The sequence below is a fragment of the Cupressus sempervirens genome, chromosome 3 (genome assembly GCF_028749045.1).
Source record: "Cupressus sempervirens isolate cs-2001-9-10 chromosome 3, ASM2874904v1, whole genome shotgun sequence".
In the NCBI taxonomy this organism is placed as follows: Eukaryota; Viridiplantae; Streptophyta; class Pinopsida; order Cupressales; family Cupressaceae; genus Cupressus; species Cupressus sempervirens.
Window position 1 is genome coordinate 872,588,100 of NC_143120.1, and position 12,092 is coordinate 872,600,191.

General features: G+C 36.1%; 1 protein-coding gene across 1 annotated transcript in view; it reads left to right on the forward strand.

Moving 5' to 3' along the window:
- The first annotated feature begins 7,659 nt into the window (after nucleotides 1-7,659).
- Nucleotides 7,660-12,092, forward strand: part of LOC149569565 (GTP-binding family protein) — a 161,442-nt gene continuing 157,009 nt past the window's right edge. The window contains exon 1 of the mRNA XM_089822237.1: nucleotides 7,660-9,365. Within this exon, the coding sequence (XP_089678363.1) occupies nucleotides 7,797-9,365 (1,569 nt within the window). The 5' untranslated portion in view covers nucleotides 7,660-7,796. The remainder of the gene's footprint in view (nucleotides 9,366-12,092) is intronic.

The window sequence follows — 12,092 nt, forward strand, 5'->3', positions numbered from 1 at the left end:
GAAGGATTACCTTGATTTTGTTCCAATGTCTAGCAAGGTGTAGGATGAGAAGTAGTAGCAAGTTGGTGGATAAGTGGAGATGGATAGGCAAGGAGTATGAAGCGGTGAATGTTACTCTCAAGGAAAGCCTTCACAAGATTACCCAAGCTAGGGAAAATTATAACAATATAAGCTCATGGTGTAATGAAGGGTGTCACGTAAGTAATCTAAGAAAGTGACCATGTCACTTGAGAGATTGCCAAGAACTGAGTTTTCTTCTTTCTTTTGTTGATCAAGACCAAACGGCTAACTGAATAGGATAGAAAAGTTTGTTATGGAGGTTATGAATGAATGACTTCAGGAATGAGGACATCTGAAGGATAAGCAAGATCATGATAGGATGTCATGGATGGAAGAATTACGCATGATGCCTGTTTACCAGGTTTTCATCATGGTACTTATCCAAGGTGCCACAAGAAGTGTTTTTCACCATAGGATGGATTTATTTATCTTTACTTTTGCTACCAAGGCACCTGTTTCCAAGCTTTCACTGAGGCACTTCTTTTTTTTGGATTTTTAGAGTTTTTGGAAAGAATTCAAGCCTTTCTCAAGTTATATAGCATTCCTATAAGAAAGATAAGTTATGATAAGCCAAAGCCATAGCAAGGTACACTCAAAGATGCTGATAAGGCAATGGAAGGGAGATAGTAGAAAATATATATGGAGGATAAGTTTTTAGGCTATGGATGAGATAAATGGGATGGAAGGATAAAAGGTGGAGAATAGAAGGTGGAGTGGATAGGGTAATGAAAGGGATGCGCAAGGGGAGAAGAAAAAGTGGGCAAGATCAACATTGACACACACCTTGAAGGGTAGTGGAAAAATGGGGAAATCATGGATGAAATAGATTGAGGCTTAGATATGTGAGGTAGCAGAGCCATTTTGGAGAGGGGTGGAGTAGAAGGTTTTGAAATCTTTTTAGGACGATGTTGGGAAAGAAATGGAGTGGAAACCTTTGGAAGATTGAATGTCAACTTTGATTTGTTTTCAATATTCAAGTCCTTCAAAAGAGACTTGAGAATCCATATAGCTTTTGATTTTTCATTAGATGCTTTGGAACACATTTCTTCAATAACAGATTTAAGAACCCGCACTTTCCTTGGTTAAGCTCTTTGAATAGTGAACCTTTGCAGTCTCTTTTGTGTATTTTCCTTCTTGACATTCACATGTCGATTAGAGGAGACATAGTGAACTTTTGAGGATGGATTCATGCACTTGTGTTTGAGTTGATCATCCAAATTGCTTCCAAAGGACTTGGGATTTGTGGATGAATGAGGCCAATATGACTGGTTCAGATGGAAAGGTGGATGTGAAGAGTTCAAGTGTGTGTATCTTTGTTGATCTTGGGGTAGGGTAGGAGGAACGTATAATGAACTAAGAGTGGAAGTAGGAGATAGAGGAACATAAGGTCCCAATATGGATGGAAGACTTGAAGGTTTTAGCTTAGATGGGTAGGGACCAAGGATAGATTTGGAAGATGTGAATGGACCATGAGTAGGGATATTAGCATCTTTAGAGTCAGCAACATGACCAATGCCATCAATAGTTTTATGAGTAACTGTTATAGGAGCAATACCTTTGACAAGAGTATTTAAAGCTTGAGCATAGTTTGGAAGTGAATGTAGCGAGGTAGAACAAGAGGGTGAGGGAACACTTTTATCTTCAAAATGAATTTTAGGTAGTATAGGAAAAGTATCCTTCTCTTGGTCTTTAATAGTCTTCTTAAGGATGGTGGAAGGAATATCTTGACCTTGCTTAGTAGAGGTGCATGATATAGGAGATGGAGGACTATGTGACTCTTGAGATGGAGGCACGAGATCTTGGATGATTTTAAAGGGGATGAATGAATCTTGGTCTTGATCAACACTTGTTTCTTCGTCATGTAAGTAGGCCTCTTGACATGAAACCAATTCCAAGGATGAGGGAGTATTTGAATCTATATTCGGATCTATTTCTAGAGTCTGCATAATAGGCTCTTGAAGTTTAGAAGGAAAATTACTTGGAGTGGACTTCATAGGCATAGCAGGGTATGAAGAAGTATGATCTGTAAAGGTGGTGGAAAGACTTGCAGCCCAGTATCTATTGGCTTGAGTTTCTTTCAAAGGCAGTCCTTGAGGGTACACATAGTCAACAAGGGGAGTAGCAAGTTCTTCTTTTGACAAATATGTATTGGAAAGATTGAACAATTTAAAAGGTGGTTGTATGTTGGAAGAAGTAGAATTTGCATTTGAACCATTACTAGACAGGGTTTCATGAGGTTGATCCTTCTTGAGAGTAGAATCTTTAGTAGCTAAGAGCTTAGATTTTTGAATTATGCCATTATCAAAGAGATCTTGGATCTTGTTTTTCTGCTCCTTACAATGTGAAGTTTTATGTAAATTATGTCTATGATAGGCACAATAGTTACTTATTAAGGAAACTCTCACAAAAGTGACCTTAGGTAAAATAATGAGTTTTTCTTCAAGAATTTCTTCCAAGGTTAATTCGTAAGATTTTCCCAAACATGTGAAATCACGCTTTAGTTTAGGTTCCCAAGGTTTTTCTTCAAAGATATTTCCAGATCTCTCGGGTGTTTGTGAAGTGTTCTTAGATATCTTAGATTCAAGATCATAAGAATTTGATTTTTGGTTGTCATAGGAGGAAGGGAAATTTTCTCTCAAGGAGAATTTTTTCAATGATGTTTCGTCTTCCTCCTTCAATCTTTGAAGTTGAGCGCTCATTGATTGGATTTGTTGCTTCATGTTTGTAATAAGTAGCTCTTCTTGCTCACTAGGAATATTGGATTTAGCACATTTATTGTTAATCATTTTGATGTACTATGTTTCAAGTAGTGACAACCAAGTTTTAGAACATAATTCAAGTTGCCACACTAGACAATGACAAAAAGAAAAAGCTTAGACAAGGACCACACTAGAATGTAGTCTCAGAAAAGCAAGATAAGAGTGTAGTATACTAAGGTACACATAATCTGATTTGAAGGCTAGAACAACCAAAGATTATGACTATCGTGACACGGAGTACAACAAGCACTAAAGGACAAGAGAAAAATTTACTAAGAGACAAGACTAGTTAAAGTATGGATTGCAAGTCATTAGCTAAGCGGGATGCCACTTTTTTGAGACTGTCTGCAAATAGAACAGAGCTAACTGAATGCAAGAAACAGACTAGAAACATAGCACAGATAGCTTGAACAAGTCAATTTGACCGTTTTGATAATTTTGAGGCAAAGATCTCATGCGAAAATTCTCAAAGAGTTGTGCGAGAAAGTGCTAAACTGACAAGATAGTAGGATTTTGACAGAAAAGGACAAGTTTTTGTGCGAAGTCTTGCGGGATCGCGTGAAGACTTGCGGTTTCACGTGAGGACTTTGACAGAGTCATGCAAGAAAGTGTGAGGTAAAAAGGATTTCGTACAAAATCTTGAAAATTGGGTGCGAAATCAGAGAGTAGACTGACAACTGAACTAGATTTTGAAGAGATTTTGAGAATTTCATATTGTTTTGGACAGATTGTTGGTTGTTTTAACAGATTTTAGACAAGTTGCAAGGTTGGTTTTCAAGTTGTAAAATAACATTTGGACAACATCATTGGTTTCAAAAGATAGTTTGTTTTCAGATAGACATGAGAATCAAGTAGTAATCGAATACAATCCAACCAAGGACAAAGCAACTCAGAGTGATGGGGAAGTCTTGACTTTTAGTTTGTTTAGACAGGTTTGGACATGTTTAAGACTCAATAACAAACACACTTTATCCCTAGAAACAAAAAATGGTAGAGAAGGCAAAACCTTTGTCCCACATCTTATGCGCATGCGTGTACCTCACACAACCGTGTCACCCCCTAGAGGGCACCCATGTTTTTGGTATATTCAAATAACTTAATAGTATACGCTGAATGAGCACCCTTGCGGCAAGGGACAAGCATGTATACCACCTTCAAATGTCTAGTAGCATGCCTATGGTGAGTTCTATAGGAGAGATTCTTCCCCCTCCTTGCACAAAGATTAAGCCTCCTTTCAGAGGTGAACCGGGTAGCTTCTAACTAAGAGGTTTTTACTTGGCTTATGTTCGAATTAATCCTCGGTGGCTTCGCAAGCGAAGTTGAGGCCAGCAGCCCACACCGGCATCTGAAAATGCACACTACTTGCTTAGCAAGCTAGGGGCTGGCGTCGACCAATGCACAGATAGAGCCTCTCCTTGATATGCGATATCAGGAATAAAGGAGAGGAAATTAATTCGGCTTTGGAGTCTTTCGCTCTACAAAGCTTCTTTATTATAGTGAGTTGGAATCTCTGGCAAAAGGAGTGTGCTCACTTGGGTCATTCTCGGAGGTTGGATCACTCTAGCAAGCCCTCTAAAGGATTAACTCGGACTAGTGGTTCGATCGCAAGGGTCAAAGTTTTTGATTTCCCTCAAGGGGAAAGAGCATACTCCTCTACCTTACTTTCTCACCCAAACACACAAAATAGGTTAATTACTGACTTAGTTTAATCAATCTAGACTCATTCTTCCTAAAGATTTTGATTCCCTCGAAAGGAAACCATCATCTCATCATAGAAAAGAATTAGCACTAGAGAACCACTAAGCTGCTTGCCTTCTTCAGAATGTCATCTTTTAGAAGCGTCTAGGTTTCTGATTCACCCTTGGTCATGACCTCCAAGTGGTGAAGATCATAATCCCCTATTCTTCTGTCATGCACCCTAGGAAGTTCACAAGCCCTAATTAGACTATGTTTTGAAAATAGGAAAGAAGACACATTATCTAGTGGGTTTTAATGTTGATCTTCGACAAACATATCTTTGATAATGTCCTACAAACACACAGTCAATTCATGTTTGGAGAGTTTTTATAAATGAGTCTTCGTCAAACGTCCTGCAGACAACTGTTAGGCTATAAAAAATCAAAAAAATTGAAATGAAGATGCTTCAGAGAAAGCACATTAGTGAAAACGGAAGCTTAACTATGGGAAAAAAAAATTTAACTTTTTTTATACTTTTTTATACCCATAAATTAGCTTAGAAAATGTTAAAACCTATGAAAACAGCAAAAGTCAAAATTTGTTTTATACTTTAAATTAAAAATAAAAATAAAAATAAAAATAAAAATTCAAAAAAGCTAAAATAAAGATGCTCCAGAGACCATAAGTTAATGAAATGAAATGATAAACAACATTAAAAATCTACATCCTAAAGTGTGTTGTTGAAAGATCTCGTGCGGAATCTTGTGCAGGGCCGCGCGAAATCTTTCATAGACCGGCACGAAATCTTGCATAGACTCGCGCAAAATCTTTTACTGTCTAGCGCGAAATCTTGCACTGTCTCGCGTGAAATCTTGCGCAGTGTCGCAGAAAATCTTTCTCCAAGTTGCACGAGAAAATAATGTGTTGTGCGAAGACTTGCACAATTAGGCACTTTTTTGCGCAATACGGTATAAAACTTCGCGCAAGAACTTAAAATCCTCTTGCGAAAATGGAAGATCTCGCGCGAAGATTCAAGTAATGGTACAGAACAGTACGGACAGAACACTAAAATAACATTAAAAAATGCAAATGAGGCTAGAGAAATTGATTTTCTCGGCCCCACAGTGGGCGCCAAAAATGTATGTGTGGAATGCGGCCTCTGTTAACACACACACTTCAACATGGTCCTTATTTGCGGGTTCATCTTGGAATGAACATGAGATTATTCACCCAAGAATAGTCCAGCAAGGCAACCTGTTGCCTTCTATCTAAAGGGATTTTGCTTATTAGATATCCTTAGATTCGAGATGTAAGCAACCAGACCCTTTAAGAACGAAGGATTTAAATGCACTTAAGTCTATACGAGTATGCAAGTAATCTAAATGATATATGCAATTAATCTAAGAACATATAAAATAAACTAGATTATATGCATGCATATTAAATCTAAATGATATTTAATCTAAGGAATGAAAGCTTATGAAATAATGAATTCAAAGTGAGAGCACGATTCAGCAGAGATTCGATAGCAATTCAATTCAACCTCTGTAATGAGGAATTATGAGTCCCTTAAATAGAATTCTTGGAATCCATCAATGGGTGAGATCAACTTGGATCGATGGTCAAGATTGAAGCAAAGATTCAGTTAAGATGGAAACTTCCTTGTGCAGGTGAAGTGAACTGTTTCTGATCTGAGTGTGATGAGCAGTCAACTAAACTTGCCATGAGTGAGAGAGTACGTTAACTGGATTGATTCTAATTTTGAGAAGTAGTTCACTCAAAGTTCCTATTTAGAACTGAAGAGGAGATTTTAGGAAGAATATTTAATTTAATAAAATGAGATATGCTCTCATAAATACCTTTTCTATTTAATTAAATAATTTTATTTAATTAATTAAAATAAGCATATTTATTAAATTAAATAAATTTAACCCTATAGTACATTAGCCTTAGGATATAATTTAATTTAATAAAGTATGAATACTTTTGATTAAATTAAATTTAAATCAAATAGGTTTAATGTGGCTAATACGAGTAAGTACTATATGGATTAAATAGGAAATATGATGAATGCAGATTAGAATTTTCTGCATCTAACAATTAAGTCAAGTAGCAACAATCAGAATGAGAATTGCCTATTAGAATAGGTCTTAGGATTGATCAAAATAGACCAGAATTAGTATAATGTCAATGAGCCAATTTTGGGGTATTACACTATCCACCAATCACAAGTAATGATTTGTGAATAATTAAAATATTTCTAAAGTTTTTTTTATTCTTTTATAAATTTTATATTTCGTACAAATTATATGATTGGCTCAACTCATTTTGTGTTATAGGAGCCCCTTTTCGGTAGTTCTCCATAATGCAATATTTTCGGCTAGATTGAAGGTAAAATAAGGTGTTATAGGAGCCCTTTTTTGGTAGTTCTCCATAATGCAATATTTTTGGCTAGATTGAAGGTAAAATAAGAGTCGCATGTTAATAGTTATGTTATGTTTCTCTGTATAAGTTTTGGTTAATCGAATTTACAAAAAATCAAATAAATCTTAATAAATATAATAATGACATGGTCAATTTTTTGTACTTTGTAAAGATTATTTTCATCAAAAGAATATGTAAGTGAAATTTTATTTATGAGAATCTATTTACAAGATGTATAAGCATTAAAGTAAAATTTATTTACAACTACCAATGAGGTAATAAGAATACAATAAGTTTTTATACTATCCTATTTATTCATTTTTAATTATGCTTAGAGAACTTATTAATTATATAATTTTTTTTGCATTTTTCACAATAATTATTTTTTGATTTTTTAATATTTGAATTGCATTAAATGTATTATAAATTTATTAAAAAATTACAATTTGTATTCAATAATTACAAATAAAATTACTAACAACAATACAAATACATATTACTATGTGACACTTGTTGTTATTGTTACATCATTATTGCTAGTAATATTGAATTGTCAATTCATTTCTATTCTTGATACACCACATTGTTATTCAAACCATGAAAACTAAAGCAAATTACAACATTCTCACTCGTTAATCATATCAACATGTTTAGAATGTCACTATCGGCTATTGCATGGCACGGTATCTGGTGCAAGCGCTAGTACTAAATTGATATTGAACTTCGAAAATATAATGATTTCTATTTAACCAGGGGTTTAATGTGATAAAACTGTCGCAGTTTGGATGTTTCTCTTAAACCCACCTAAACCCTAACGTCCATCTTTCATTTTTGAAATTGCTACCTTATTCGTTTTTAGCAGAAGCTGCGGATGAAATGCATGCCAGAAACACGATAGCGGGCGCTGCTCTTTGCTGTAGAAAACTCTCACTGAAACGTCAATGCACGTTGTTTGAAAACGCCCTTCAATCTGAGGCCTTTTCAAAGTGTGCTGAAAATTGCTTATCGTCGGCCATAATTGGTGTGACCCTTAACACCGTCGGCACAGGCGAGAAACAACACTTCATTCGCGGGTTCTCCAGCTCATCCAGCGCTAGTCCTCAAAACGATGATGACTACGATTCATACAGCTCGGCCACAAGTTCCATTCACAGGGAGGAAGAGGGCAAGGCCTCAACCGTTGAGCCTATTTGGAACGCTGCCTACAGGGCCAAGGTTGAGGAAGTGGTCTTTGGTATCAAACAGAATGGACATAAAAATAACGCTTCAGGGAGTTCTGCAAGATCCAGTCCGGAAAAGGCTGAAGGAGGTCGGGGGATCCATGCCGCTGAAGAAAAGCTCAAGAAGGCTAAGGAGATGATTATGAAGGAATTCGCAAAGGCGAAAGAGAAATTTGTTTCAAAGAAGGCTGAAGGAGGTCCATGGATAGAGCAGGAGACTATGGTTAAACTTTCTGAGGAACAAGATAAATTTATGAAGGGAAAGGGTCAATTTGCTAACGCAAGTGGAAAAAATGATTCTAAGAATGTTAAGAGAGGTCCAGTGGCTAAGCAGAAGGAGAGCAAACAGCGATTTGCGAAGGAAAAGGATAACTTTGCCAAGGAAGAGGGAAGTTTTGTTCTGAGAAAGCTCAAAAGAGGCCCGTGGACCGAGCAGGAGAACGGGATGGGGAAAATCGCAAAGGGTGATGTAAAATTTGCCCGGGAAAGTGAGACGGTTGAATTGAAGAAGGTCAAGGGAGAAGATGAGGCGAAGGGTACATTTGCGAGAGAGAAGGAAAGAGTTATTAAGGAAAAGGATGAATTTGCAAAGAGGAAAAAGGACAAATCTGCAAAGGAAAAGGAGAACATTGGGAAGACAGCAAATGAATTGGAGGAGGGTGAGGACGAAGATGAAATGCTACAGATCGATGAGGATATTGAAGATCTGTTTCCTCAGCATAGTTCCGAAGAAAAGGAACGGATGGCTTCGGAGTTGACTAAGGCTATAAACTCATTCAAACTATCATATGAAAATATTGTTACGAACTGTCCTTCCGAAAGAGGTTCCACGAAGCTTGAAGAAGGATTGCTGGAGGAGTCTACTCTCGTGACAGGCAAGCATAAAGAGAACATAACTGTTGGTAAGGGAACTGATATATTTGCAAAGCGAGAGACAACAATTGCAAATGCATTAGAGGAGGAGGAAGACGACAATAATAGACTAGTTGGAGTAGAGCAGACAGAAAACTCTACAGAAGATTGTTCCCCCCAATTGAATCCCGTAGAAAAGGAGGGGAGGTTTTCAAAGATGGCCAGAGCTTTATTCGAAGCTTCCTTGGCACAGCCTGATGATGAAATAGAGAAGGAAAATGAAGGGCAAGTTAGGGAGGAGGATCAGAAATCGCTGTCTGTTGGGATTATTGGGCCGCCCAATGCTGGAAAATCGACCTTGACAAATTTCGTGGTTTGTCATTGACTTTTCCTTCCAAGTTTTGATTCACGAATGACTGTCCTAAGCATATATGGCACAAATTTAGATTGATAACATTGATTGCATTTTTCAATTTATATATGCTTCCATAATCTTGTTGATGTGGATGCAATCTGTCAATGCACGTTTGCCTTTCTGTCTGATTTTTTAGCAAGTACATTGATCACCACAATGCACCGTTGATTTATTTATTTCTAATCATACTTAAAGATCCTGGCTGTGTTAATGTGTATTTGCATTCTGTCACCCATCGGGGTTCTCAAAGAGTATCATAATTCTTTCAGACTACGGTGTATTTATTAGCCAAATATTTATCGTTCAAATACAAGTGGCAGAATCTACTCTAAATCCTCTGTCGCATATGAGTCCATCGTCAATTGGGTCAGATCAGAGTTAAATGTACACTTCTTTAATTAAATACATGCCAAACTTATATGATACGAATCAGAAAAGGGGTCTACCTTTCAGTGATTAGTGACATTAACTTCAGCAAACTCATGACATTGCTTGCTAAATGCTACTAACATATTGATTTCTAGCGAGGTTGTAGATAGTTATTTTTCAATGCACTGCTTTTCTTACCATGTATTTTTGATTGAATGGATGAATACTTAAATTACTTTCTCAAAGTCTCTTGTAAATTTGGATCGACATTATGTAGTGATTAAACCTTTTTCATTAACTATAATAACTATAATTATCAGGTGCTCTCATAAAAAGCTTTCAGTATCTTCTTGAACCGTTCCTTTAGAAGCAATACAAAATGTTACATTCTTTAATTATAACTTGTGTTGTACTTCAATTTTCAAATAGGTTTGTCTAACATGATCTGAAGGCCTAAAACTTTAGTCATACATTCTTTAAAATAAGCTTGACAACATCCACACATATCTTAATGGCAATAAGATAAAGTAGAAGCTAAATCAAACCCAATATTGCTGTTGTTTGTAGGCCTCAATGCCCTAATATCCTATATATGTAGAAATAGAATAAACTTTTGAGGTAGGGTAGCACCATTTAATATTCCTCACGGAAACAGCGTCCCATTTTATATCTCCAACAGATCCCAAACACAATGTCACACTCTTCACATGTCTTCAATATAATGTTCATCTCCTTGATATAGACCTCCTCTTATTAACATAATGGAGAGGCAATTCATAACATAATTGACATCTCCATCAACCTACTTATGTTACAATATCATATCCCTAGGTATATAATGTGCAATTCCACCTTGATATTTTTATTTGTGAAACATGAGAAGAAACCAGATGGTAATACTTCTAAGGTCATTACAAGAATGACGCCATATACTCTAATTTAATCATCCACAAGTGATCTTCATGTCCATTTTATCTTGATGTTACTTGGATTGCATACATGACGCACATTTTATCATGTACAATTGTTCCCATTCGTAGCCATAGTACTAGTACCAAAGTTAGTATCTCTTTGAAAATTTCATTAGTATTGTAGTCAGTTATTATAGAGTTCCCTCATGTCAAATCGCTAAGTTGTCAAATGTCTGCCTATTTTTGTCATAACTTACAATGTGTGTAGGTTATTTGATGAATTGGAGATGATGAATAAATTGCCAGACATCAAATAAAGATGGAAGGAATCTGAAGATGTGGACCTGAATGCAAGATTTGTAAAGTTTCTGCAAAATTCTGTTATGAATCAGACTTAGATTGTACCTTTTCTATGCTTGCTGTAGATAATCTTCAATATACAGTCTTGAATGAATGGAAAAATATAATTCTAGAAATGCTTTTAACTTCTGCAAGTCATCTTAGGGCAGTATTGATTAAGGAGCAGACTTCTATTAATTGTGCATCCTTAACCTTCAACCACACCCTACATAAATAAGGTAACCAAAGGGCATGCCCCTCTAAGGGACATGACCCTATCTAGGTTGGCCTTTGCTTGACTTCTCATAATCGGCGCCAAAGGAAGATAATTATGTTTGTTACCAAACTAACTAACGTTTAGTTTAGTTTCATTCTTAAACATCATTACCCAAGGGAGACACCAATCATGCCTTTATACAAGGAGCAAGTATTAATAGGTCTTTCATGCAAGAACAGATCTGAATGATCTTGTGCAATCAGATCAGTATAATATCGAAGATACAGATCTAACACTTCCTCTTAACTTGATAATACTGAGAGATAACATATCCAGCATCATCAATTATGATGAATAAGCATAGAATGACACTCTATATCTATCTGAATCTTCTTAGCATGTGTTATCATCAAACACATGATACTATGTCATATAACTATACTTGTGATATGACATATTATTGACCCTAGTGATAACAGTATTGGAAATAATACAGTATAGAGGATAATCATCCATAGAATAATTCAATTCTTCATTTATCCAAGTTGTGATTCATAGGTACTGGCATTCCTATATCACAACATGATCCTAAGTTAAGATGTGCCAGAACACAGAATAAACTCCGGAGAATAATAAAATTCTTCCTTTATCCAAATTGTGACTCATAGGCATAACAATGTCTACACCACAATGTGATCTTGAACTCATCTAGATCTAACAGTAGATCTCTACTGTCTAGCACATTATCTAAGACATCATCATGTCTCATAATGTCTTTCATACAAGTGTTTATTATCTCAGAGATCGTCACCTCTAAAATAATGTATACAAATGGTGGAGCCCATAATA